The sequence below is a fragment of the Cucurbitaria berberidis genome (assembly GCF_010015615.1).
Source record: "Cucurbitaria berberidis CBS 394.84 unplaced genomic scaffold K460scaffold_4, whole genome shotgun sequence".
Classification (NCBI taxonomy): Eukaryota; Fungi; Ascomycota; class Dothideomycetes; order Pleosporales; family Cucurbitariaceae; genus Cucurbitaria; species Cucurbitaria berberidis.
Window position 1 is genome coordinate 2,511,502 of NW_024468938.1, and position 26,680 is coordinate 2,538,181.

Here is a 26,680-nt window from a genome sequence, read left to right on the forward strand (position 1 = left end):
CGCTAGCCATGTCACGCCGATGCATAAGCTTACTGGAGGAGAGACATTCAACAGCAGGTCGTTGCCAAGGGCGATCGTCGTCAGCCAGCACGGTATGCATTCGGCTTCCACGCTGACCTGCAGCACGCGCGGTTTCGATTAAACAGCACAGCGCCTCCCGTTTCTTCTGTGCCTCATTCTCGAAGGGCTGTTTCAAGGACCTGGGTTTCATTCGAGGGATGGATATGGATGCATGCCGCAGAAGAAAGATATGAACGAACCGAAGATTAGCAAAGACGCCGGTGCTAGCAGTCAACCAAGGGTCCCATGGCCCAAATAAGACGGCCTGGACAGGGGCCTACGTCACAGCCTACCAAAGTTTTTCCATTGCCAGTCGCAGCGTCCAGGGCGACTAAGACGGAACCGGCGCAAGAAATGTCTCGAGCCCAGCGCCGCGACAAGCTTCCCCCATCCATAGCGACAGCTGTCTACTACTGCAGACGAGGCCAGTCGAGTACGCCGTGGGTGTGTGGGCATGGGATGAATCCTTCCTGCTGGACGAGGGGCCTGTCCTGTCGTGCATGGGCGGAAATAAGACCCTGGCAAGCCACAGCCGCCAACGCGCCATTGAAGCATCGAAGCTCGGCATCAGTCGGGACGATGTTCGGAAAAGTTTCTTTCTCGCGCGCTCGCTGTTTGTCGGTCGAATGCCATCCATGACAATGACTGGCTGCTTCAGGTAAGAGGACGCCGAGGGCATGGGAAGCAGGCGGCCTCGGGCGGAATCGTGCGATGCATGTTGGAGTGCGAGGGAAGGGCTTCAAGACGACGTCGAGGGGCGCGTCCCACGCTCACGAGGCCTTCTGCCCTTATCGATTGCCGCCGTGGTGCAAGTGAAGGTGTGTGTATATATGCATGTATGTGGGTTGTGCCAGAGGCATCAATTGACGGCTGGGCGTGTCCTGAGGCTCCTCCTCCTCCTCCTCCCACGACTCAAGGGCGCAAGGAGCGCAACAACGCAGCGGTAGGGCATGTCTGCATGCAATTGGGCGGCTACCCTGCTCTAGTCCGCGAACGGCCGTCGCCATTGGTAATACCTTCTTGATGGCGGCGCATACACGCTCCAAGCGCTCCAGCGTGTGCGTAGACAAAGTGAATAGCACATGGGTGAAAAGTCATCACCAACCCCCGTCACGTGTCGCTGCTCATCATTTCTTGTCTCTCTGCCCTCTAGGTTCCCGTGCTTCCCCTCCTGCCCTCACCCTAAACTTTGTCCTGTACCCGTCCGTCGTCCAGGCCTACATACGCACACCCCCCCACGACGCGTTTGCCGCGACCAAAGATACCTACTACTGTCGCCCCCAACCCAAAAACTCGTGCGGGTCCCTCCAAGCTCGCTCAATTGGTACCTTCCAGCGACCTCTGCAATCTCGACCCTCCCGGCTGCCTCCGGCACTACTCTCTCTCACTCTCACACACACTCACACACTCAAGGGCGGAAAACAGGTATTGTGTGGTGCGCGCGGAATTCGGACGCGAGTGTAGAAACATTCGCTCGATTTTTTTTATTTCGCCGACGAGGTACCTACCTGCAGCCCCCCCCCAAAAGTACCCTCCACCACCCCTCCAACCAGCCCGCTACCCCAAACCGTCGTCAGCTCTTGTCGTGGGTCTTCTTGCACTGTACCTGGCTGCCTCGTGCTTCCTGCCTCCACTTGGTCTATCCGCACTCTATCGGCTGAGGCTGAAGCGTGTGTGGGCCTCCGATCTGCAAGCAGCTCCCCTGGTCTCTCGCGTCAAGTGCCGCGAGCCAGACAAAGCACCGCAGTAGTGCAGGGAAAGAATCTCATCATCACTACTATCCATCTCTCAGCAACCCACCCAAGTTGCTGCGCTGCACCCTCCCTCTCCCATTCTTCCTTCGCTGTACCGTCCAACTGTGGGAACCTCAAATTCCACTCGTGGAGTAGCCGCCCTCGCTCATCATCGCCTATCGACTTGTCCTTTTCACTCGTCCCCCACACGGCTCCACAAAGCTTCTCTCGTGGGCCATCGTTCTTAATCCGAACGTGTCTTGTGTTGCCCACTCCAGTCTGTGAGCACCTGCCTGTCACAAGCGTCCCTGGAGCTAGACTTCCGTCGATTGATGCCCTCGCTCGTCGTCATCGCCAATACCCACAATTAGTCGCGTCTTCGACACAACAGCACCACCTCACCCACACCACCCATCAAACCCACCCAACACGCCTCAAATCATGGACGGCGACCGCTTCCGCCAGCCCGGACTGTCACAGTACCCGTCACTAAGCCAGCAACAATACAATGGCATGCAGCACCAGCTGCCCACGCTGCCGCCTCTCCACAGCGGCTCCCAGTATCCCTCGTTGTACGGCCACAGTAGCAACCCTCAGACGCCCCAGCCGGGCACGCCTGTAACCTCTGCGTCCAATGCGAGTACCACCATGCCGCCCCTACAGCACCCGCCGCTCAGGCCTATCCAACCGTCGCCCTCCGCATACTTGCCCATGTCGTCGGCCTACTCGCAAGCGCCTATGCTTTCCACCGCATCCGCATACTCGAACGCACAGCAGCAAGCACCCACACAGGGCATGGGCATGTCACACCCGTCGCTCTACCCTCACCCCCCTGTCCTCCCCAACCAGGAGCCTGAGCCCGTCCACGTTGTCGGCCAACAGGGAAGGCGCGGCGTCCTGCCCACACACCCAGGCCGCCCTGTGCCCGCGGCGGGCAAGGCGCCTACCACTGCTTCGAAGAATGCCGAGGGCAAGTACGAGTGTCCCCACTGCAACAAGACGTATCTGCACTTGAAACATCTGAAGCGCCATCTTCTGCGACGTAAGTACCTCTCTGCTCGCCAATCAAACACGCAGCCACTGACGTTTTTACAGACACGGGCGAGCGACCCTATCAGTGCCATCTCTGCAAGGATACCTTCAGCCGAAGCGACATTTTGAAGCGTCACTTCCAAAAGTGCTCAATACGAAGGGGAAACCCCACTGGCGCAAACCACTTGCAGCATGCGCAACAGCATCTACAGAAGAACAGGCAGCCTGGTGGCGCAGAGCAGAACTCGTACCTCAACCACATTGGCGCCACCTCGATGCCTTATGCCGAATCAGGTTACACAATGGGTATGCCACAGATGCCTACTGTAGGAGCTAACGGGTTTGCCGATAATCTGCCCTCTATTGCCAATCATCAATCAATGTCCGCGCGGACATCGCGATCGAACAGCCTGATACGACCCGGCAGTGGCGTTGAAGAGAACCGCAGGAGCATGTCCGCTTTGGAGTTTGCAAACCCCAGGATGAACTTCAACGATTTCCGACCGGATGGCGTCCCCAATGGGTATGCGCAGCAGCAGCAACAACAGGCTCAACACGGCTCCAACGTACAAGATGGTGGCAACCACTACAACTACGACCATGCAGCTGGTAACAATGCCATGGCGCAGAACGGTATGCCTGTCAAGACCGAAGGTGCGGAATCTGCTTCCTACGGAGTCGCACCGTTGCCAAACGTAGATGGCATCTCCAACGGCCAGGACGGCACAATATGGCGGAATGGATCGTTCAACGGCGAGTCGCACCTTTTGAATTCCAGCACGGCAGGTGGTCCATATCAACCCAAATCGGCTGGTGTTCTGACCGGTACCTTTTAGACCTCTGAAGATGATGCACCAAATGATACCATGTTCGGGCGGTACTCGTATGCTCCCGGTTTTGTCGACTCTTCTCCGCTTCTTGATAACTGGTTTCTCGGCCAATCTACTTCTGATCCATTGCAACACCTCTCCCAAGCGCTCCTCACTTTTTGCCTCCCGCATGCGCCCACTCCCCCGAATCAACGCTCGGGTGAGGCTTACGCCCATGAAAGACTCCAAGGCATCTTGACCGCAGACAACGTAAAGGCATTCTTACACGAATATAGACATTTCCACTCGCACTGGCCCCTCATACACCCACCAACATTCGATCCCTTTACCGCAGACCAGGGGCTCGTTCTAGCCATGTGTTGCATTGGCGCTGTCTATTCTGATAGGCTGAGTCCTAAGGACGTCCGCTGGATGATGGAGTTTGTCCGCGCGTGCGTCTTGAGATCGAGTCAGGTGTACAGGCTAGCCCAGAATCCGCAACAAGCTATCGACTTGAATCATAGTTCATCAGCTACTACCGACGAGCTGCAGGCTCTGGTCCTCTTTCACTCTTTACTCCTGTGGCATGGTTCTCAGCAACAGCGCCATCAAGCACGAGAAGAATTTTGGGCGCTTGCCACTGTCGCCCGTCGTGCCGGACTATTGGCACCTCTTTCTCGAAACAATCCAAGTGTTAGCACGCTTCATCGACCTGGACCGGTGATTGGGAATGAGGTCAACTCGTGGAACTGGGCCACATGGATCGAGAATGAGAAACGCACGAGGTTGATGGCATACATTTTCTTGATTGATGCCTCCTCGTGCATGTTCTTCAACATTCAACCGCAATTCGATGTGTTCGAGATTACAACTCCACTGCCCGCAGACGATGCAGCTTGGGAAGCCAAATCACCGGAAGAGTGCGCAAGCGCGCTTGGCCTGAGAGGAGAAACAGCGCAAACGAATAATGAATCTGGCAGTAGACGAGCGAAGCAGCTGGGTATGTCGGAAGCGTTGCGCGTATTGTACGGAGTTGGCCTTGGCCCCTTTCCCGAACGAGCTACCAACGTGTTCGGAAAGTTCGGTAAGTTGAACCTCCACTACTCCCTACACATCTTGAACTTACGCCTCTTTTTAGTCCTCATACATGCGATTCATATGCAAATCTACAAAATTCAGCGGCAGCTCCTCCAGCGAGCCCCCTCAAGCGGCTTGAGCACGCCTCGATCGCAGAGTGGGAGCCCTGTAAATGTCCCCGGTGGTGTCAGCGAACAAACTCAGCAGTTGCTTCGTTCAACAGTCAGTGCCCTCGAGCTGTGGAAAACCTGCTGGGACTCGGATCTTGCAATCCAATTCACCCAAAACCAACACCGGCGTGGCTTCTGCAGGGATGGAGTCCACTACTACTTTTTAGCCCAACTTTTCCTACGAAAATCTCGATCCGAGGAATGGACTGCACCTGCAGATTTCCGTTGCCAACACGTGTTCAATGTTCTGAGACAGATACGGGCCCATGTCGCTTCAGACTCCGCGCAAAAGGGCATCGAAATCGGATCAATCACTACGATCGCCGACGATTACGGCATTGGCGATCTCACTCTGAATATGAGGCGCCTCTTCACACCTCTTGGGGAGGAATGAGCTGGCCGTGCTGGATCTCGGCTCCCAGGCCTACCTACCACAAACTATCAACATTATCCGTTAGCTGCCAACCGCGAGCTTAACCACGACATGGATAATATCTCTTACATTGGCATCATCGGTGTATCATCATCATCATCATCATCATCATCATCAAAGTCTAATATCGCATCAGCATCCGTGCTGACTTCTTACTGGCCCAGCAAAAGTCGCGTGCTGGGTCTTGCATTTCTGGGGTTTGGCGTCACACGAACACGTCGCCCAGGCGGCGTGCACAACAGCATCACGAAAATATCCGGTGGATTTACAAACGAGTTTCATTCATTCACATCATCGAAGAAAAAGCATTAGACACTTCACCTCACGGCGTGCATGTGCCTGGCGCACCCCATCGAAAGGCAATATTCGTCGCCAATGGACGGCGGCGATAGAGCAAACTAATCCATCGACTGCTTACCTCCGCATGTCAGAGGAAGCAATGCAGATTAGATTGTGTTGGAGAGGAACTGGATTTGGCTTCGGTGTATATTTTTTGGTCTTTTGGTTTTTTCCTTATTATCATTGCATGGACGGCGCTCCTTCATTGAAGATAGAGTTTAGAGGTTCGGCATGTAGGTACAATGGGTGTGAGCCAAAGGCCGCCCCTACGAAAAAGTAGTCAATGATATACGTTTGCTTCACCACAACAGATCGTGTTCGTGTAGGTTGTGAAAAAGTGCTATATGGTGAGGTTTGCTCTCTCACCAAGCGACTGAACAGCACTATGGCTACAGGACTTCTCCTATGTTGTGTAGTGTGATATAACGTAGTGCTTCTACGTTCGAGCAAGGATCTCTCGTTATATCCAATGGCGGTAGAAGAAGCCTTGTCTTCATGGATGCAGTTTCCCGCTGAGACTTTTTCTATACTAAGGCTCGCGCTAAAATATTTCCTTACTACATAAGCGCTCTTCTGTACCGAAACTCGTCTGTATCGAAGTTTGGGCTTGATTATCAAGAGGTCTTTCTATACCGAGACTTGCTGTCAACGAGATTCTTTGTCGAGGAGTTTTCTGTACTGAATCTCGCCCTTAACTGGATACCTTACCGCGACTCGCCCCCAACGAAAGCTCTTTCTGTATCGAGACTCCTCTTGTGTACAGCTATTTACTACCGAGCAATTACCACATCTCTGCCGCTACCTCCAAGAGAAATATACCCTTACCGAGCAGTATCAACGAGCCTCTTTTTTCCGTTGGCATCTTCCATTCAGAGACGTGAGGAAGTAGAAATTGCACACGTCTCCTATCTCTCAGCACAACGGTGTGTACGCTCTTTTTCGATACTCATCATATGTGATTAGCTTCATTACTACTGAATCTGATTATCTTACATAACCAGTGTATCATGACATCAATCCCCTTCATTTACGCAGCTTCATCCTCGATTTCCAAATTGCCAACCTTGAACTTTTTCCCTTTCATGTCCGCGTAATCATTGTGATTGTGATAGTTCTTCACCCTCTCGCGCACATACTCCAGCCCCCTCACAGGCTTCGCATCTTCCTGGTTCTCAGCCACGCGCCCCAGCCTCTTCAACAGCGGTGACGGCGCAGGCTTGATGTCGACATCATTGCCGGGCCTAACAAAGTAGAACAGTCCCAAGCGATGGATGTGGGCCTGGTCTTCCGGCGGCCGTTGGACTCGGTGTATGGTCGACTTGAGGTAGCCTGCAGACCAGAAGTCGAGTGTGTCGCCGACGTTGCAGATGATTCCATTGTCGACTGGTGGTACATGTTTCCATTCTCCGGCTGGTGTTTTGAGTTGCAGACCTGCTACATTCTGACTCCAGAGCAGGGTTAGACTTCCGAAATCGGTGTGTGCGCGGGACCATGTATCTTGGACCTTTGCGTCGTCCTCAGCCGAGCGCGGTCGGTAGATCATGTATCGCAAATGGTCTTCCGATTGGTCTTCGTACGCATGCTGTTTTGAGAAGTAATCCTCCGGCAGCTCAAGGATGATGGAGAATAAAGTAAAGATCTTGGATGCTAGCTCGAGGGAACGCCTTGAGAAGTCTTCAATTTCTGCGTGAAACTGGCGGAGGAAGGGATGGAAAGGCTCTTTCTCATTCGTTGGTATGAACTTCGGAATATTGACTGATTCCACATTGTCCAAAATATCTGTGCCCATGATCTTCTTCTCATTTGCCTATATTGCAAGTTTTAGCATGAGCTGCATAGCAAGATTGCCGAAATGGTTCGTCACTTACAGCACGGTACCCAAAGTAATTCCCCTGTGCAAAGTCACATCGATATTTGGCATCACCCTTCTCTTCTAGTGGAAGATCGAAATAAGCCTGGCCGATATCATACTGGCGATCTACTTCTTCCTGCGTAAACCCAGTACCGGTTACGCTGAAGAAGCCAGTGAGATGTACCTATGTTCAATATTAGCCATGATCCTAACCAAATGAAGTGGGAATTTACCGCATCTCGTAGCTCTTCTGCTAACTTCTGCTTACCACCAGGTTCATCAAAAGTCGACAGATCAATAACTTTGATATCCGCCCAGTCGAGCTTATCTGCCGTCTTCCCTGGCCGCTTCCATTTCGGGATAGCTGGGGGATCTAAATATGTTGCTGATGGCATGTTCAAGGTTCTTGTATAAGACCAATATGCCCAAAACCAAGTTCAGCGTCGGTTCGTCGGATGTATATACCTTTTTCATTCCCGGTACCGTTAATGATGCACGCGTGCCTTGTCGCGATTCAGAGGTGGAGGTGTTGAGCACGCAATTCCCCGCCAAGATACGTGCTCGCATAACCGACCACCTCAACATCCTTCGTCGCAACGCTGATGGCATGTCGGCAAATCAAATCCGAGACGATTTCCCTTCTCGTAAGAATGATATCAAGTATGGAGCGAGGTCGGAGAATTAGCATGGGATTGCAAAACGCCATTCGATAGTTTAGGCGTCCAGTGTCGAGAATGGCGACATGGCGTGCTTTCGAATTTTGTTGAAGGATAGGTAAATTCGCTAGGTAGTCGAGGGTATAAGCGCAAGTAGTGAGCTGTATTGCGCGGTACTCCGCGATAATCCTGATCTTCAACGGTTTCCGTGTTCACTTCAAAAGAGCCAGCCCCCCGGTATCTATTTGGAGTCCCGACTACTTTTCTGGATTTTGTATGACTACGATCTTATCGGACAGTCCAAAGCAGGATGGTATCTCCCAAACAACCCGACGACATCCCAACGAAGGAGGTGCGCGATGTGCCGGACTCAGAGGTCAGCTCGTACGCGCCTTCAGAAGCGACACTCAAAGCCGCTCATCGAAAGATTGATAAGCGCCTACTTTGTTGGTATGCGTTCGTCTACCTAATCATGCGTATTCACGTCAGCAATATCTCCAACACGGCGATTATGAACCTGGAGCAAGGAACCGGCATCAAGAAGCAACTTGGCCATCTCTCATCCTCACAGTGGGCATGGGCATTGAGCATCTTCTACTACCCGTACATGTTCTTTGAACCTCTTGCTACGCTCATGCTGAAGCACTTTACCCCGAGTGTATGGATGACTCGGATTATGCTCACCTGGGGCATCATCTCAATGTGCCAGGGTGCTACACAAAACTACGCGGGCATACTGGTATGCCGGTTCTTCCTTGGTGCTGCTGAGGCTGGCTTCTATCCTGGTGTTCTGTACCATCTGAGCTTCTGGTATCCGACTGATCGACTACCGCTACGCATTGCCTTCTTCTATGCCTGTGGTATGTTTTCCGGGACGATAAGCGGATTATTAGCCTACGCCATCTCGTACATGAACGGTGTCGCAGGTCTTGCTGGGTGGCGCTGGGTACGTATCGTCAGTGCCTAATTGGACTTGTTCTCTTACTAACTGAATATAGCTCTTCATTCTTGAAGGAATACCCGCCATACTGTGCTCGGTGTACACCTACTTCTACTTGCCAAATTATCCTGAAACGGTCGAATTTCTCACCGAGGATGAACGCAAAGCTATACTCGACGACTTGCCGAAGCAAGCACCCACCATGCGCGCAAAAACGTTCGATCTTGAGGAGATCAAGAGCTTATTCAAGAGTCCGACATTCTTCCCGTTCCTTATGATCTGGATTACGCACGGAATAGGTGGTTGGGGTATTTCGTTCGTGTTGCCGACCGTCATTTATGAGCTGGGTATCTCGAACACGGCGATCTCGCAAGTCATGACCATGGTAAGAATCCCAAAGGATCCTCTCGAAAAAAAAGATACTAACCTACGCAGCCACCGTTCACACTTGTCTTCGTCATTCTATGCGGTCTCGCGTACTTCATACACACCAAGCGCCTGTCACCCTGGGTCGCTGGTCTCGGCGTCGAGATTACGCAAATCATTTGCTACATACTCCTCATTACCGTCAAGAAACCGGTCGCAAAGTACATCTTTGTCATGATCGCAACAGCAGCCTCGCAATCTTTCTTCGCAATCATTTGGCCGGAGCGCATTCGAGCGGCGAGAGGAACGACGACTGCCGGACTTGCTATTGGCTTAACGAATGCCAGTTGCCAGCTTATGGGCATTGTTGGCCCGCAAATTTATCAGCCGAAGTTCGGTCCGACGTATCGTGTTAGCTACATTTGCTCCATTGCATTACTCACATCATGCTTGGGCGCTGTGTTGACGAGCTGGTTCTTCGTGGTGAGGGATGATAAGAAACGGGCTGTGGAGGAGACGCAGGTACGAGAGATAGTTGCTTGAGTCAGTGTAGTGTTCCAGTCAGCTAAACTGGTACGGACTGCAGGCGGATTAAAAGCTGAGATAGCGCGCTATTGATAAGAGTAAAAAATTTCATGTATAAACATTCCAAAGGATAAATGCCCAACGTTGGTGTGTTGCTGACGCGAGCTTGCGAAACGTGGGAATCGTGTCTTAGTCATCACGTAAGCTCAGCTTTCCCGAGAAGCTGCCGGTCTCTCTACCATCAATTCCCATCAACCTTCTAACGTTAGTATGTATTCAGATGCGTGTTGTCTCCTATGCTTCATCTATTCAGATATGCCGTCCGCTACTAGGTCATCTAACACGGCTATCCGCGAAGCTGCCCACCGGTCCTCAAGTATGCACTGACTTAATTTGAAACAGAACTAGACCGTCACCCGAGAATGAATGACGTCAAGTAGGCATTACATTATGCTAAACTAAGATAGATACTCTATGCGGCACTCGCCGAGCTGACGGGCAGACTGACTGGCATGGGTGTCGCTGAAGGAGTAGCCGAGGGCGAAGCACCTCCGCCGCTACCTTTCTTCTTCTGAACGACTGCTGAGACAACTTGGCCTGGAGATTTGTCAGTCAATATCCAGGGGAAAGAAGACGGAAACACATACCGGCTGTGTTGGTCACAATGTCAACAAGCGCGTTCAATGGCTCGTATGAGAAGGTCTTCTGCGTGAGGCCTTGACCGATTTGCTTCGTGCTTCCAACGATTTCCGTCATGTTCAGCTGTAACCGCGGTCAGTCTTTGCGTTGTACTGTCAGCGTCGCGAGACATACCTTGAAGTTACCAACGATCTGCGAAAGGGCGCCGCCGGCACCGCCAAGCACCTCTTGGACGATGTTGCCCAAGTTATCGACCAGGAAGTTCAGCGTCTTGCCGTTCTGCGTAATGGACCCAAGCTACACGTCGTTAGCTCAAATCCCCCGTCTATTTTTGTCTGGAGTACTCACAAGTCCATCTACTGCGCCAATGACCTCGCCGACCAAGTTGGTCACGTTACCAATCAAGCCTATCAACAGAGGGTTCAAGTCCAAAGAATCGAACACGCGCTCGACAATCTCGACTAGGTTGCCCAGTCGCACGATCAGCTCGAGATTGACATCCACGTCGGAAATCGTAATGTTGACCTTCTGGATAGAAACCTGGACTCCGGCATTGACTTGGACAAGACCTGCGACTTTGGCGTTGAGATTGAGATCCGCTCGCAGCTTTTCGACTCCGAGTTCGATTCGCCCGACGTGCAGTTCCGGGACGGAAAGATAGACATCAGGTGCTGTCGATCCAGTGGGCCTTACTTCTGGCGGTGATGTCGGGCTCGTTCCGTTTCCGCGCGGTGGTCTACTGCTTGTAATCGGAGGGGTAGACGGCTGGGTAGGTGCACCCGAAGACGCAGTCTGCGCCAGGACGTGAGTCGCAAAGGTGAAGAAAATGCTGATGAGCAGTAGGCGGATAGAGAACGACATGTTTGGCAGACCGCGACGACAGCAAACAGAACGACAGTAGACAGTAATGAGCGAGAAAGCCGTACAAAGTAACAGCGAACACAGCCCAAGAAACGTTTAAAGCGAAAAGAATGCCGTTGCAAATCAGCGGCTAGATTACCATGCTAAACCTGGGATTCCCATAATGCCAATCTCGGATAAAACCCCCTATGCAGCCACCGACCGGGGTTTCTACAGGGCTGCAACACGCTATTTGGACGTGCCTGGGGTAGCCAACATCTAGAATCTTGATTTGCATGCAAAATCTGGGTCATTTGAGCACTTGCGCCGAATGGCGAGTGCCCGTTCAAGCTCCTTAATTTGTTTCTGTTGGCCTGGTGGCGTTGGGTCGATCATGCACCATCTCTAAACCCGGTAAGTAGCTCACTGCGACTCTTGATCGTATTGTTAACCGTCGCTTGCCCGTTCGCAGACTGAACAGCTCTCATCCAGCTGCCGCTGTCCTTCTTTTCGTCTCGTAGCAGCTGTCTTGACCTGCGTCCACTCTCTACATTACCGCGTAGCACCCAATTTCTCAGCAGTCAAGATGCGGTCAATACTCTCCACCGTCACGCTTCTTTCGTTGCCATTTCTCGCTGTCTGCCAATCCGACTCTGATGGTTACTCTGGTTACAAGCTTGACATTCGACAAGATGGCGACCCAACCGCTGTGCTCTACGAAACAGCAAACACTGCCGCAAATGTGTCCGCATTTGTGCCAGAGCCTGATGTCCTGCTAAACGCGTCGGTCCACGTTGGCGAAATCTTCATTGGAGTCGACAACCTAACGGCGAAGATCAACCTCGATGCCCAGGTCCTCCAGTTGCTGCAGTTCAACGCGGGAGTAGACCTTTCCATCGACAAAGTCTCTCTCCTGATCCAGAACGTCACAGCAAAAGTGTACCTCGAAGCCCGCCTAGGCAACCTAGTCAAGATGATTGGCGACGTTCTCGACAGCGTGGATCTCAACCCCATCATCGCCGAGTTGGGCAATGGCCTGGGAACTATCATCAACAGCACCACCGGCCTCATCGGCGACGTCGCAGGCGGGCTGAACGGCAACAAGTCTACCCAAGCCAATGCAAAGCGCGACCTGGACCTCCACCAATGGGACCTGCACAACAACATCCTGTACTCGATCAACAACTTCGAAGGCAATGCGAACAAGCGCCGCATTCTCGCGCAAAACGGCGACATCGTCGAGCAAACCCTCAACAACAACGGCCTCATCTCCGGCTCCACCGTCGTAGGCGACTACGTCAAGAGCATGCGCTTCAACGGCTTCAACGAGAGCGTCACGTTCAAGGGCCAAGAGGTTTGGGAGGAAGAGTACATTTACGAGCCCTTTGCAGGCTTGTACTCCATCTCCGGTGTCTTCAAGAGTAAGAGCACCGGCGCAGTGGTGGGAACCCAGCTTCTAGCCGAAGCAAGAGGAGGCGGTAGCGCGAGCATCGGGAACGAGAAGGCATGATGTTTTTTCTCTCATCTAGTTAGAACGGCATCTTCCTTGGACTAAACTAGTAGCTGCTACGGCGATTTATAAAAGCCGAAATTCGTTTAGATATCCTTTTTACGAAATAGGAGTAATGTTTTGTTCATCGTTGTGTCTCCATTCAGTAACGAACAGTAACTTGACTCCTCATTCGTACTTGCTTACTGCTCTGCTGAGGTGTTCCTTTCGCTTGCGACGCGATGCGACGTACGTGTGTGTGTTCGTTCGTTCATCATCGTTCCCGGCTAAAGGCCCATGCGAACTCTAGCCCCAACGCCATGTTCCACATCATCATCTGTGCGTTCGCGCACGCGAGATGAGCGGACCGGGGGATGTGCTCAAACGGTGCGGTCGAGAACGTGTGATCGACCCACACGCAAATGCACGGTTTTGTTCGAAGCGAGGGGTTGTGACGTCAGGACGGTAGGTAGGGCAGAGACTTGGAAGAAGAGTTTCGAGGGGAAAACAGTATAGAGGGTCAAGGGGCTGTTACTGTTAGTGGGAGAGAAAAGGGGGCGGGGCATGTGGATAGCGACAGAGATCTGTTAGGACATGGGAGCCGTGAGATGATACGAGGTAGCCATCGTCCTGTAACGTCCACGGAAGTTCAAGCCGATTTCTGACAGCGGGCGCTAAAATAGCTGGAAGAAAAGAAGCGGAATGTTACGAAGTAGGCATCACCCACCAGCAGCAAGAAGAAAGTTTTTTTGAAATATACTTTGGTATCATTCTTTGTGAGCTCAGAGAAACTCACTATGCGACCCGGGTCCCAAAACGCCCGGAGCGCCATTACTACTTGGGTATTGCGTCCAACATTGGACCGTTCCCTACTGACCCTCCATCTCCAGTGACATCCCCCAACAATGCAGATAAAGAAATTCGTGACAATAAAGGTATTAAGTACAGTCGTAATCTGCCGTTTCCCGATCCCTTTACCCCTTCAACCCCAGATAACAAGAACAAGAATGGGGTATGCACGTATGCTGAAAGAAGACGTGCAAGAATGGATGCAGATACAAGTGTAAGGGTGTTTGCTGGTGGAAATATAATCGTCGTAAGAAGAAGCGAAGAAGATCGAGTGAGTTTGAAAGTGCTGAGCAACCAGTTAAACGAAGGTCGGTTCCAATTCCGGGTATCTGCGGCGGGTCCACGAGAGGGAGGATCTGTTGACATAAATGGCCGAATGCATATCGCGCTTTTGCTCCAATTTGCATTAAGGCAACCAGACTAAGTCTCGTCACCCTGATGGCCAACACCAGCAGGCTGGTTAAAGCTCCATTCCCTGACGTTCCAAGGATGCCGAGGAGTAGGCTGATGCAGGGGAGGAGCAAATGGACCAAAAATCGAAACAGGCGCTGGGACAGAACGAAGTGGGTGGCCAGTTGAGATTTCGGTAGAAGAACGAGGGCTCGACGCGCCGAAATTCGCAGATGGAAGACGTGTTGTTTCTGTAGACGAACGTTGGCGTTGTATGCTGTTCGCCATGGCACGAAGACGGATTGCCGTCATAGTTTCCGCAGAAGGCCGATGGCTTGTTTGGGGAGTCTCGGCAGGCGGAAGATGACTTTTTTGACCGGCTTCCACTAGGGTGACAGACCCAGCATCCGTCGTTTGTCCAGTGGTAGAACTGTGTACCTGCCGTGACCCGGACACACGTCTCGTGGCTGAGATCACTCTACTGACCAAAGATGGGCGTCGAAGTGGCGCGGCAGAAGGATGACTCGAACTCGACCGTTTTCTCACAGTGACGTCATTCAACTCGTTCCCCTCTATTGAACTAGTACAGACTGTTAGCCCACTGCCAGCTCAAGCACGCTCAAGATAGCTAATGGTACCGCGGGGGAGTTCCCTGCCCATTAGGCACACCGTTTGGCTGTTGGAACTCCATCTCCCGCTTCATCATCTCGAGCGTCTGTGGGAAGTAGGGCTCGACGCCATATGTCTTGAGGTAGCTGGCAGTCTTTTCAATGCGCTTGATTTCGCGCTGGACATTCCAGTCCTCGCTCTCGCCGAACCGGCGCTGGACGACATCGACCATGGCTTCGTCCAGTCTGGTATAGAAGTCACGGCGCGCTGCAATATCGCTGGCATCGGCGCTATCGATGCCGCCGTGAGAGTTGAGGTTGCCGCCAAGCTTGAGGATGAGGTCAAAGGCATAGCGGGGACCCGATGGAAGGAGCGTCAACCGCTGGATGTCAGGTAGGAATTTCAGCATGGCGGAGGCGAAGTGTGATGATGAAATGGAGTCGTTGAGGTCGTCTTGAAGACGATGTAGATCGAAGTTAACAATGGTAATCTTGCGATCCAGCTGTGCGTTGAGCGTGGGCGCGGCATCCGATGTGGTGGTGTCCATGATCTTGGCGATGGAGGCAGGGACATCTGGAGAAGGTTAGTCGCTGAATTTGATAGATGAGCACGAGTAATAAGGGAACATACCAGGTCGCAGTCCGCGCTTGTCAATCCAGTTGTGTACTTCAGCGCGCTGCTGCTCCAGCTGGTCGACCCAGGCCTGCATGTCGGCGAGCTGGCTCTCGAGCTGCTCGATCTTCTCGGTGTAGGGCCGGACAGCCTGGTTGAAAGCGGCTGTAAGCAGATCGGGCATGGGCTCTGGCTGTTTGATGCCCATGTTGGGAATCTGCTGACTGCGAATGGGCATTGCGTTGTGGCTGCCGTTGGGGACACCCTGCGGGTAGGCCGTCTCCTGGGGCTGCTGCGGGCGTGGATACATTTCAGCGTCCGTGGTGGGATCCTGCTGGTGGGATTCCTTGCGGCTCGACTCGGGGCGCTTCTCGGCGTACTCGTCGAAGGATTGAGAGCGGGGAGGGGCGTCGTGCTCAACGTAGCTGTTTGCGCGGGATCGGCGTTTAAAGAACATTATGGGAAAAGAGAAGAGGTAGCGAGTGCGAGTGAGGGGCGGTGATTATATGGCGCGGAGGGGCTGAAGCGAGATTGCGCGCCCAGAAGACAAGTGAGTGGTTGGGAGCGGATGGGCTGAGATGGGTGGGTGTGAATTGAAATGGCTGAAGACGACCACGGTCGAGGGGGTTGGGGGGCGCCTCGACAAGATAGCGATAATAATCACGTTACACGCGAGCCACGCCGTCGCACAAATAGACCCGTCTCCACGCGACAGAAGTAAACAATGTAGCGTCTTTGTCGTGCAGCGTAGTAGTGTATTGATTGATGCGACGCGACGGATGCGTAGAGGTGTGTTGCTGCGCGACGGCCCCAAGGGACCATCCAACATGGTTTTGTGTAGTTTGGGTCCAAGCTCCACATGGGTCCTTCCTTCCTTCCCCAGCCGACTTTTTTTGGAAGGAACCAGCTACCAGCCTCCTCCCACTCCCGCCCGTGCCCGCACTTCCGTGATGTGTCACTCGTCCACCGCTACTACCACTACATCTTCGACACGGAATTGGCCATCCACATCCATGGTATAAGCTTCATGCTTTGACTGTTTACTATTTACGATTCACTATTTACTATTTGCTGTTTATTATTTGCACATGCCCACGAACCAAAGCTACTTGCTCTGCCCGTTCACTTTGCCCTTGGTGCTCCTGCCGTTGCTCTGGGTCCCAGCTTTCCTCCCGTCACTAAACTCCACCCCCTTGATCGTCCACTCACTGTACATCTCAAGCCCCGCAACGAAGACCCCAAGCAGACTCGCAATCACAAAATGACTAATCGTTGTCCCAATGTCCAGCCAGCTGCCCTCATCCTTGACCATGAAGAAGAAATTCAGCGTCATGACATCGCTAACCGCCATGACCACCATGAACAGCGCTGAAGGCGCAACCCCTAGCCTGCGGTTCAACAGCCCAAAGTTGGCTGACAGCGCCGCAAAGGGCACCATGAGTTTGAGCATGAGTAGGGCGCCTTGCGAGAAGGGGTCGAAGACGGGAATGAGGCGCGCCACCGCGTCGAGGGAGAAGGACGACACAGATGCAATGTTGGACGCGCTGAAGAAGGCCGATTGAATGAAGAAGAAGAAGAAGAGAGCGATCCGAGCATCGGCCAGCGTGAGCGAGCGGTAGTCGCCCTTTCGAATTGCCCCAAGTCGGTCTGCTGCGGCTTCGATGGCTGGCTTTAGGGGGTTGGTCGACGCGGCAGCCGTTTTTTGCGTCTGGGTCGTGTGGAGCGAGACTTGATGCTCTAGCCGCATCCAGCTGAAGAGGCAAAGGAAGAAGGCAAAGTAGAACAGACCCTCGTACGAGATGGTCAGGATGATGAAGGTGGGCGCGAATTGTAGGAAGATGACAACGAGCCGGTGCACGTAGTGGCTGTTTGGATACAAGCCATGGAGCTGAGGTACGACCAGCGAAGCTACAAGGGTTGCCCATCCCACCACCAGGACCCCGAGCGGCAGCCCTTGTCGAGCCTGGGTGTAGCCAATGCTGCTCTTGGTGACAATCATGGACAGTAGCACTAGACCGAGCTGAACGCTGAGGATAATGCGAGACTTGTCATCTAGCCTGGGTTCAGCGAGCTCGTCATCCGACTTTGCATCCGCAAGAAGGTGCTTCTCAAAGAAAAGGTACAGTGCGCCAACGGCGAACATCAGCCCTCCGCCAAGCAAGATGAGCCGAGTATCCTCTGCTTTGTTTGCAGGAAGCATGGTAAAGGCACTCATGATGATGCAGGACAGTACCCAGGTGGCGACAGTCCCCAGATTCTTTTTCATAAATACCTGACCGTAGACTGCCGGCCAGCACGTGGCAAGCAGATAGCAGACGGTATAAATTTCCCTGACGAAGTAGCTTTGAACCAGAGCTTCCAAAAGACCGAAAAAGCCGAGCGTGGAGAGTACAAGCTTGGCGATGTCACCGTTCGAGGAAACGTGGCCAAAAAGGATCTTGCCTCCCTTAGTGAGGGACCCACGGCGAGCGTACACTTCCTCCCAGAAGAGGACTGGGAAGAAAGCATACACGTAATAGACCCAAGGTGATCGCTGCTTGAGAATAACAGCGAAAAGTGCAACTAGCACCCCAGAGAACATGGCTATGCTTTGAGTTGTCCTGAGAGCCGGCACATGTTCCGTGAGCACATGGAGGTCGATGACAGTGGTAATGGCAAACACAATCCAGCCGACATACCCAGCCGTGACTAGTGTCCGTAGGAACAACCAATCGTATCTTTGCAGGTATCTCATACCTTCGAGGCCGAGGTCAATGAGCTCATAAGTTTGAAGAATTGCCTCGTCAACTTTGTCGTCATCAATGGCTTGTTGTATCTGAGAGACTCGGTGCTCCACCGAATGTGCCTCGTCTCCTAGCCCAGGGAAGGGCTGGTAACGAAGCTCCGAGGACTTCTTCAGCTCTTCCTTAACGTGATACATCTCTAGTATCTCTTTTGCGTTGACTAGGAGTGCTTCTGCCTTTGTCTTGGTATCCGTACTGAGATACGAAAGTGGTAGTACTCCAACTGAGTTTGTTGGAAAGTCAAGACCGACAAGATAGGCCATCAATGCTGCGACGTCGGCCTGGTCTACATCATGTCGTTCGATCTCGTCCAGGCCCCAGTCGGATGAAAACTCATCATGGCCTTGAGCCACGCCAGAGGTGTTCTTAACCGGTGTTGCGACACCAGCGCCCCACGCGATCAACGGTGTGCGCGTATTGTCCGGATGCCCGTCTCCGTGACTGCCCCAGTCGCTCATGCCATGGTCTGCCGTAAACACAAAGGCCGTCTTATCGTCATCATAAAACTCCTCGATGAGCCGCGTAATTTCCTGCACGCCCTGATCCACGAACTGGATGTTGTGCAAGTACTGCCACGAATATGGTCGATGCCCATGACCGGCAATATCCAGCCCAAGCAAATGAAGAAAGAAGACGTTCTTCTCCTGCCTCAGCTCAGCGTCCAGCGTGGCATTGGTCTTCGCATCCGTAAACAGCTTCTTGACCCTCTCAAAGACCCATTCATCTAGCCCCCAGCCATCCTTTGAGAAGTCCTCAATTTCCGCTTCGTAGCAGTATGAGTCTACTCTTCCTGGCACAGCTCCATGTTCAAACATAGGCAGGATGTCTGGGCTGCCCCAGCTCCATGTATGTCTACTCCTATTGAACACACTGTCAAAGTTCACCGGGTTCAGCTTCCACCCCGTTGTGACCGCCGAAACATCTTCGTATAACCCCGCGATGAGCGCAACGTGTCCTGGTCGAGATTCGGTAGGGACGCGCGTATGAGAGACGCCAAATGTGCCGCTTTCCAAGACTCGGGAGCGAAGGTAGGGAGCGAGGGGTCGCGGTATGGCAGGGTCATCCGCGAGCGGCGTAGGCGCATTGGGATCAGGGTTGGGAAAGGACTGAAATGCCTTGTCCGCGCGAAGGCCGTCACCTGTAATGTCGTCAGTATTTCAACCTAGCAAAGCCGTGTAGAAACTTACCGACGAAAAGAACTAGACGGTTTGCAGGTGCTTCTTGGGTCTCCACCCGATGCTCGCGCATGCCATGGACAATTGGGCTTACGAAATATATCGAGAAAATGCTGTAAATGTAGACCAAATGAAAGACCACGGCCACAAGAAGGAACCGGTAGCGCCCGAATTGCGCCATTGTAGGTGTACAAAAGAATGAATGTCTCAGGGAGACTTCTTGACGCGACGTGGCACCCCAATGGCTTTGTCGTTTAGGAGGCCATAAAGGTGCCTCTGCCAAGATTTACGGGGCTAGGACTATCAGAGTACCTCAATCTCGACTCGTAATGGGTTTTAGTAGGTTGTTCCCATTATTCACGGTTCAGGTATCACTGAATAGCGCTTCGCAAGAGAAAATCCGAGATTGACCTTGACGCCTGCGGTGAGTGTCGAGGTCGCAGCCTCCCTCACCCGAATAGGCAATGGCCGCGTGTGCCCTCTGCAAGCCACCCGTCAGCCTCAACGTATTCACCATTTTTCATCTGCACGGAAATAATAGCCTTGTCCCGTGAAGACATTCACACTACCTTAAAAATGCGTAATCCTTTACTAATTTGGTATACGTATGTCAAAGTTCAAGAGTTAGTGCCATTGATTTGAGGTGGAAGTATGCACTTGTTAATGAAAAAAACTCCTTTAGTGATCAGAAGATAAAGCAAACAATCGCTTGCTATTCGTATTACTTGTCAGTCTATTAGTGCCTGCCTACTCCTCCACATTGAAGTTCTGTCCATCTCTCAGACCCTCAACAACTAGGTCGTGACCCTCAACACGTCGGTAAATGTCCTTGATATCATCTGCTAGTGTTAGCAACATAGCCCTTTATCTAAGAAGAAAGTACCTACCTGTCGCAGTCTCGAAGTGGCTCGTCGCATCGTAGCTCTTGGAGAGAAAGATGTTGTCGTTAGCACCACTCTCAAGAGGTTCGTAGAGCGGGATGGCCTGGCCCATGAATTGCTCCTCAATTTTGCCGAGACGGTCGAGACCGGGCTGGAGCTCGAGGTGGTGGTTGGTATCGTTCTCGGCAATGGTAGACACGATGGCAATGTAATAGCCCTTGGGGCAGACGTTGTGGGCGGAAGACACAACGGCGATGTAGATGTCTGATAGTTATTATTAGTATGAAACTAGTGAGTATTAGTATCTTGACTCACCGTGCTTGCGTCCAACTTGAGACTGGGGAATGATAAGCTGTAGGGAGTCGGAGTCGGCAGTGTTGGGGATAGGATGGTTGAGAATGCAGATGGCCTTGAGCAAGTGTCCGGTAACGCGCACCTTGCCAGGGAAGTATGAGGGGTCTGCGAGGATCTTCTTCGCTTTAGTCTCAAACTTCATGCCTGGGCCAGCATCATCCTTCTCCTTCATGGTGGCCTTGATGCCCACGACCTTGTCGCCATCGTAGAGGAACTCGTCAACATCGGTGTTGAGCATATATGTACCACCGTAGATGGCGGACAGACGTGCGAAACCCTGAGGAAGCTCTCCGAGACCGTAGAGCGGGTAGATGTAAGGGGACTTTCCGTATCGTGCCATGGAGTTAACATAAAGCCTGATTCGCTGGATAGCCTCATTTGCCTGTCCCTGTGTGGTAATGTAGTCATCCGTCGGGTATAGAGCCATGGAGTGTCCGATGAAGTCGCGGGTAGTAGCCTCCAAGCCGAACTTATCGTAGACGTCCTTCATATTGCAGGTCTTCACATCAAGACCTATGACAAACGGTTAGCAACTATAGCCATGCCTTGTCCTTGTCTGTTGTAGCACCCACCCTTGTGTGTCGCCGGATCGTCCTCCTTGTATGCACCAACCCACTCCAAGAAGTTCCTAGCCCTGCGCTTCTCGAACAGGCCCATCAACGGCGAGCGGAGTGCCTCGCCAGCATCTGAAGGGACCTTCGCGACGGTTGCCTTGGCACCCTGACCCTGTTGTACATAGCTGCCAGCAATCTGCTTGAACTCGAGGTATTTCGTGACGTCGGTCGAGACGAGAATGTTTGTAAGTTCGCCGTTCGACATGAGCAGCTTCGGGACAAGGTCGATGTTCCAGTCGTTTACGCGGCCGTACTTCTTCCATGGCTCCCCAGTGGTCTGGCCGTACCTCTTGAAGAGCTGTAACATAGTATGAGCATCTGGCTATGCAAAGCAGGTTCATACACAACGTACCGCTTCAATGTTGAGTGACGCTGCCTCGCTGCACCTTGTAAGCTGTCTTGTCCAGAAGATAGCCATCGGGGCTACTTACCCGCCATAGTGATCGTTGCGGTCAATGTGGAGCACCTTCTTGCCCTTGACACTGAGCACACTGGACGCATGTTAGTGTGCACCTTGGAAATCGACGACATGTGTTACCCTGAGAGCACACATTCTGTGAGACCTGGGGATCATTAGCATATGGCGGTTCCCGCGGCGGGGTAGCCACCCACCTGTTCCGAGAACTAGAACGTCGTACTCGGGCGCGATCTCGTCCATAATTGTGGAAAGTGAAGAGTCGGGTATAGGAGGGGCGTTGTGAAGGTTCGTAAGAGCTGTTCACTGGAATGCGGGAGGATAGTGGCGAGCTCGGAGATGTTGCGGTGAGCGAAGATGTGGGGGTGCTGTAGCTTCCTTTACCTCGCCAATTGTGCAGTGGCGTATGAGACTCGTCCGACCTTTGTGCATTATTTCATAACATATAGCGTTTCGAGCACACCTAGGGTGCAAGGATTTCATCCTAATTTTTGACCCCATCAAGATTCAAAGGCTGTTAAGTTATCCGACTTGTGAAGCCCTACAAACGATTCGCTACATCAAACAAATGCTGCCAGCTCTAGTTTTCCGCTTGCCATCTGATATGCGACATAATGTACAAATCTACACGCTACGATCATACAATGATGCTCCTGCACTACCCGGTGCGTCGCAGGCTACCGTCCATTTGAATGTGTCCCTATCTACGCTTCTATGCGTTCACCTTCTCCTCCGGCTTCTGTTCAGTTATGCAAGTGTTTTGGCTTTCGCGGGTTCCTCGACTGCGGGCTCCGGCTGTGCATCGTATGGCGCTTCTTCTGACTCTAGTGGATCCTAGAGACGAAATTAGTAGAATTCCCTGCCACGAGCGCGGATTGTACGTACATATGGCTCCTGTGTGTATTGCGGTCCGTCTGTCCGACTGAGATCAATGCTCGGATCGCGCTTTGCAAGCTCAAGTGCTTCCTGATAGGCGATTTGCCTTTCCGCCAGTGTGTCCAGAATTGCCTTCATGGTCTCCTGCACTGTCCTGTCGCGGTGGGTACTTTCGAGGTCACCATAGCCGGCTTCTAGTCGTTTGCGCTCGATCTTTTCGGTCGCTAGGCGGTTTCGCTCCTTTACGCAGACCCACCACAACTGGTGCAGTGAGTCCCAATCTCGGCTGCGCAGCTCGCCGACCGTCCACGCCCTCCCTATGTCCATGTTAGCCATTGGCATGCCGGCCTGGGAATCATTGCTATCTACCGTGTCGCTGTTCCTCGACTGGTGTCTGTAGCAGCTGTTGATCCTTGAAAAAGTCCCACAGGCCATGGTCTGGTGTGCCCGTCACCTTGTTCTCGATCTTGACGGGCTTCGGTAATTGCTGATTCTCGAAATCTTTGTTCTTCACAGACAGTGTTTGTCTCGGTCGAAGGCCTGTGTTTCTTACGGCTGAAAGGCCTCGGGTCTTGTTGTTATCTTTCTTGCATAGTGCTGGTGATGTCGAGAATCGTGCTACGGGCGCATTGCGCATGCATTGGATGGACGGGACCAAGAATGAGAGCAGGGCATCCGGGTTCTTGGAGGATAGACCGGGTCGCAGTATTCGTGAGGACGGTATGGCAGCCATTGTCGGGCTGTGTTGCAGATGGAAAGGGCGGAGTCGCTGATTAGATGCAGCTCGGAAACTCTGCGACTGGGGGTCCGAGCGGCTTAGCGGTCATCCTGGCACCCTGGCCCCACCGCCCTTCGACTTCGTGCTCGCCAGCCGCGCCCGGTAGTATAAAGAGAGGACGCCCCGCAGTCCTTTTTCAAACCCCATCCACCGACCGCGCTCTCACCCCGTGACGGGCGCCCTTCGATAGTTCCAATTTCCCTTGAAGAATTCCTAGATTTCACCAGCGGGTATCAGGACCCGTGCTTTACAATCCCGACATGCAGTTCTCCAACTCCAACATGCACTTCCAGCCATCTCAACGCACAGCACGAACACGACGACTGTGGACAGCCGCCAATTAACTGGGACTACGCCCTCTCCTTTTCTACTGCCGATATCAACAACTCTCTTCTAGTTCCTACGACTCTTCCCTTGTCTTCTTCTACTACCTCCTTGGACGCCTTGACAGGTAGTCTTGTTGCACCTGACTCTTCCTTCCACAATACCACGAATTGGAACGATTTCTCATTACCCTCATCTGACTCACAAAACTTCCTTGGCAATGGCCAGATTTCTGGTGGCCCCTCGCTGTTTACTACCGCTGGAGACGACATGAATATTCTAGCCATTCCATCTGGCATGGGAAACTTGCATAATACAAGCTTTTCTACACCCATGACAAAAGGTAAGACGACGAGCCCTGTTCTTGCACTCGCGATCTAAACAATACATACAGACTGCTCTCAGCCCGGTTCCATTTCAAGCTCTAACGACCGGACCTCGTCTTCACCCGAGCAATCTTCTACATACTCCAAATTGTCAACCACCAAAAACAGCCCCTTGGCACCTGAGGTGTCCCGTGTTGAGAAGCGAAAAGCCAACACTCTTGCGGCTCGCCGATATCGACAGAAACGCGTTGATCAAATGAGCGGCCTGGAGACTGAACTCAAGGAAGTCAAGACCGAGCGCGATGATCTCAAGGTCCGCTGCGCCCGGCTCGAAGGCGAGGTCGAGACGCTTCGTGCCCTGCTCCACGCGCAGAAGTAGTCCTGTTCTCAACTGTTAGCACACTTGGTGTTTTCAACCTGTCCTTTCAATGACGGGATTCGGCCTCCTTTCAGACGATGTCGGAATTCGGTTCGATCATGGTATGCCTTTTTGGCAGGATCAGATCGGCAAATGTTTCTTAATCTTTGAGGATCTGGGAGATACGGCGTTCTCGGGTACTCACATGGTCACTCTTATGTAGCTTTTAACAACTATATTCTTCAATACTCCCGATATATTCTCATGCAAGTTATATATGCACTCGTTATGCCTCGTCAAACATTACTTTGGCTCACTCTCACACAACATGAGTCGAAATGATCTGGGAAAGCACAACACATGCTTCTCGGCCCGTGATTCGAGTACTCTTACGATTGAACATGGACATTGATCCATATCAAGAATCTAAACTACACTTGTAATTGAGGATACCGCTACCTCTTGCCATTACAATCGTTATCATTTCTTCATCTCCTCCCTCTTCACCATAGTTTAGGGGTGTGGCCACATAGGCGGCCAGCCAATGAGCGCCGACTGTAGCCGCAACCAATCACATTGAGCAGTGATGAGTCACTTTTGCTCACTTTCGCTCAGAATGAGAGCTCCACCAAACCGCTAGCTCCACAGCTTAGTGCATGGTAGTGCTTGCTCTTTCCCGTGCCGTTGATCAACGAGTTGCCTATCGAGAACTCCTATCTTGCGTACATGTGTGCGGAGCGTGGTGTTTCACGGCATGGGCACGTTCATCAAGAACGACGAAAGCAAAATTGCTAGACGTGAGCTCTTTGACGTCACGTCAGGTAGTGAATGCCGATATGCACCAATCTAGATCGTTTTTGATGACTTTGGCCGGCACATTCAGGCATCGACCTTGGCCGCCCTCGACGGCTGTTCCCCCCAAAATCGATAAGACAGGTCCTCTTGAAGAAGAGGCAACGCCGTATTACGACCCTCGATATTTCTATCCAGCTCGTTTGGGGGAAGTTGTCAATCAAAGGTATCAGTTAGCGACCAAACTTGGCTTCGGCACCAGCTCGACCGTCTGGTTGGCACGAGACCTTTTCCAGTTACGTCCATGCCAAGCGCATTTCATCGACTGCGCTAACGAGCATTAGGTGGAGATGGAATGCTGAGAGATATGTTGCATTGAAAATCCATTCATCCCATCCTGAGAAGCGAAGTGCTGAGAATGAGCTAGCCATCGCGCAAATTATCTCTCAGAAATCGTCGAATCACGAAGGAAAGCAATTTTTCCGTGGTCTGCTAGATGTATTTCAGCTTCAAAGGCCAAATAGCACAGAGAGCAGCAATCTTGGATTGGTCTATGAGCCAGTTCGAGAGCCGCTTTGGCTCGTGAAAACAAGATTTCGGGATGGCACAATTCCGGTGCATATATTGAAGATTTTGCTGCAGGAGATCCTACATGGCTTGGATTTCCTGCATAGCGACTGCAAAGTCGTTCATGCCGGTATGTTTGACCTCTTCTGATCGATTATCAGGCTTACTCTGCTAGATATCAAAATCGATAACATCATGGCGAGCTTGGAAGAGCCCGCAATTGTAGAAAAGAGCGCAAGAGACGAGTATGAAAATCCGCTCCCGCAAGCCATTCGCGATGATAGAACCATCTACCTCTCTCGAAACCAGTTCGGACCGATTTCAAACCTCCCAAAGGCCCTTGGCCGAATTGCCATCACGGACTACGGCTTCTCTGTCCAAGGTGACGGCCCGCACTACGGAGCAATTCAAGCGGAGTCATTGCGTGCCCCTGAAGTAATCTTGGATGCCGGTTGGACATACAGTGCTGACATTTGGAGCTTAGGAGTCATGGTATGTCACTACGGTTCGACACGAGATATATTGCTGATTGCTCTGTAGCTCTGGGATCTCTTTGGAAAGCGATCCTTGTTTCGAGAGCTTTACATAGAAGCAAACTATGATGACAGACTTCATCTTGCTTGCATAACGGCGCTACTAGGGCCACCGCCCTCAACTCTACTCCAACGAGGCAAGCGAACGTCCCTGTTTTACGATTTGAATGGTATGGCGATCGACTGTGTTTTCCAGGTCTCGAATTATCTCGACTAACAAGATCTTAGATCAGCTGCAGTACAAGGGCGACACACCATCACTCGATTTCACATCATCGATTGAACCGATTCCTGACGATGACAAGGAAATGTTCATCAAGTTTGCGAAAAGGTTGCTTACCTGGGATCCAAAGGAACGGTCTACGGCGAAAGAATTACTGGGTGATCCATTCTTGCAGCACTGAATTCATCAATGGAGGTTTTATACTTATACCCTGCCCATTTATTAAGGAGAACTTACGTTCAGGTCAGATCAGTACAGCCC

General features: G+C 52.2%; 10 protein-coding genes across 10 annotated transcripts; 5 read left to right on the top strand and 5 right to left on the bottom strand.

Annotated features, from left to right (window-relative positions):
- The first annotated feature begins 1,978 nt into the window (after window positions 1-1,978).
- On the top strand, window positions 1,979-5,507 carry K460DRAFT_147450 (uncharacterized protein). Its single transcript, XM_040926787.1, has 4 exons — window positions 1,979-2,835; window positions 2,889-3,607; window positions 3,662-4,718; window positions 4,773-5,507. The coding sequence occupies exons 1-4, from the start codon at window positions 2,235-2,237 to the stop codon at window positions 5,273-5,275; spliced, it is 2,880 nt and encodes a 959-aa protein (XP_040786126.1). The 5' UTR covers window positions 1,979-2,234; the 3' UTR covers window positions 5,276-5,507.
- A 1,173-nt stretch (window positions 5,508-6,680) lies between these two features.
- Window positions 6,681-7,900, bottom strand: K460DRAFT_288014 (2OG-Fe(II) oxygenase superfamily protein; the record flags this gene model as incomplete). Its single annotated transcript, XM_040929011.1, has 3 exons — window positions 6,681-7,460; window positions 7,522-7,689; window positions 7,739-7,900. 3 exons carry the CDS (start codon window positions 7,898-7,900, stop codon window positions 6,681-6,683), a joined length of 1,110 nt encoding a protein of 369 aa, XP_040786127.1.
- A 571-nt stretch (window positions 7,901-8,471) lies between these two features.
- On the top strand, window positions 8,472-10,010 carry K460DRAFT_418608 (MFS general substrate transporter; the record flags this gene model as incomplete). Its single annotated transcript, XM_040937959.1, has 3 exons — window positions 8,472-9,107; window positions 9,160-9,486; window positions 9,537-10,010. 3 exons carry the CDS (start codon window positions 8,472-8,474, stop codon window positions 10,008-10,010), a joined length of 1,437 nt encoding a protein of 478 aa, XP_040786128.1.
- Window positions 10,011-10,473: 463 nt separating this feature from the next.
- Window positions 10,474-11,492, bottom strand: K460DRAFT_247885 (uncharacterized protein; the record flags this gene model as incomplete). Its single annotated transcript, XM_040927361.1, has 4 exons — window positions 10,474-10,589; window positions 10,640-10,754; window positions 10,806-10,928; window positions 10,980-11,492. Coding segments are annotated over 4 exons (867 nt in total), but the record flags the coding sequence as incomplete, so codon positions are not given.
- Window positions 11,493-12,057: 565 nt separating this feature from the next.
- On the top strand, window positions 12,058-12,981 carry K460DRAFT_378683 (uncharacterized protein; the record flags this gene model as incomplete). Its single annotated transcript, XM_040935097.1, has 1 exon — window positions 12,058-12,981. One exon carries the CDS (start codon window positions 12,058-12,060, stop codon window positions 12,979-12,981), a length of 924 nt encoding a protein of 307 aa, XP_040786130.1.
- A 1,846-nt stretch (window positions 12,982-14,827) lies between these two features.
- K460DRAFT_378684 (PigN-domain-containing protein) lies at window positions 14,828-19,451 on the bottom strand (the record flags this gene model as incomplete). Its single annotated transcript, XM_040935098.1, has 4 exons — window positions 14,828-15,381; window positions 15,439-15,845; window positions 16,530-19,341; window positions 19,391-19,451. The coding sequence occupies 4 exons, from the start codon at window positions 19,449-19,451 to the stop codon at window positions 14,828-14,830; spliced, it is 3,834 nt and encodes a 1,277-aa protein (XP_040786131.1).
- Window positions 19,452-20,125: 674 nt separating this feature from the next.
- Window positions 20,126-21,989, bottom strand: K460DRAFT_387607 (rab GTPase activator; the record flags this gene model as incomplete). The annotated part of the gene is made up of 8 exons (XM_040935650.1): window positions 21,840-21,989; window positions 21,766-21,790; window positions 21,659-21,718; window positions 21,580-21,607; window positions 21,186-21,525; window positions 20,575-21,126; window positions 20,266-20,523; window positions 20,126-20,217 (listed from the first exon to the last, which is right to left on the bottom strand). Exons 1-8 carry the CDS (start codon window positions 21,883-21,885, stop codon window positions 20,126-20,128), a joined length of 1,401 nt encoding a protein of 466 aa, XP_040786132.1. The 5' UTR covers window positions 21,886-21,989.
- Window positions 21,990-22,043: 54 nt separating this feature from the next.
- On the bottom strand, window positions 22,044-23,271 carry K460DRAFT_341867 (MRP-L47-domain-containing protein). The gene is made up of 3 exons (XM_040931165.1): window positions 22,888-23,271; window positions 22,528-22,835; window positions 22,044-22,476 (listed from the first exon to the last, which is right to left on the bottom strand). The coding sequence occupies exons 1-3, from the start codon at window positions 23,249-23,251 to the stop codon at window positions 22,390-22,392; spliced, it is 759 nt and encodes a 252-aa protein (XP_040786133.1). The 5' UTR covers window positions 23,252-23,271; the 3' UTR covers window positions 22,044-22,389.
- Window positions 23,272-23,638: 367 nt separating this feature from the next.
- Window positions 23,639-24,325, top strand: K460DRAFT_287722 (uncharacterized protein; the record flags this gene model as incomplete). Its single annotated transcript, XM_040928988.1, has 2 exons — window positions 23,639-23,963; window positions 24,015-24,325. Coding segments are annotated over 2 exons (636 nt in total), but the record flags the coding sequence as incomplete, so codon positions are not given.
- Window positions 24,326-25,164: 839 nt separating this feature from the next.
- K460DRAFT_288546 (kinase-like protein) lies at window positions 25,165-26,600 on the top strand (the record flags this gene model as incomplete). The annotated part of the gene is made up of 5 exons (XM_040929054.1): window positions 25,165-25,391; window positions 25,441-25,793; window positions 25,839-26,155; window positions 26,204-26,366; window positions 26,425-26,600. The coding sequence occupies 5 exons, from the start codon at window positions 25,165-25,167 to the stop codon at window positions 26,598-26,600; spliced, it is 1,236 nt and encodes a 411-aa protein (XP_040786135.1).
- Between the last annotated feature and the right edge of the window lie 80 nt (window positions 26,601-26,680).

Coding starts and splice junctions, on each gene's coding strand:
- K460DRAFT_147450 (XM_040926787.1), top strand. CDS start 2,235: ATGGACGGCGACCGCTTCCGCCAGCCCGGACTGTCACAGTACCCGTCA. Junction 2,836..2,888: donor GAAGCGCCATCTTCTGCGAC/GTAAGTACCTCT, acceptor ACGTTTTTACAG/ACACGGGCGAGCGACCCTAT. Junction 4,719..4,772: donor CAACGTGTTCGGAAAGTTCG/GTAAGTTGAACC, acceptor GCCTCTTTTTAG/TCCTCATACATGCGATTCAT.
- K460DRAFT_341867 (XM_040931165.1), bottom strand. CDS start 23,251: ATGGCTGCCATACCGTCCTCACGAATACTGCGACCCGGTCTATCCTCC. Junction 22,836..22,887: donor AGTCGAGGAACAGCGACACG/GTAGATAGCAAT, acceptor ACATGGACATAG/GGAGGGCGTGGACGGTCGGC. Junction 22,477..22,527: donor AATACACACAGGAGCCATAT/GTACGTACAATC, acceptor TTTCGTCTCTAG/GATCCACTAGAGTCAGAAGA.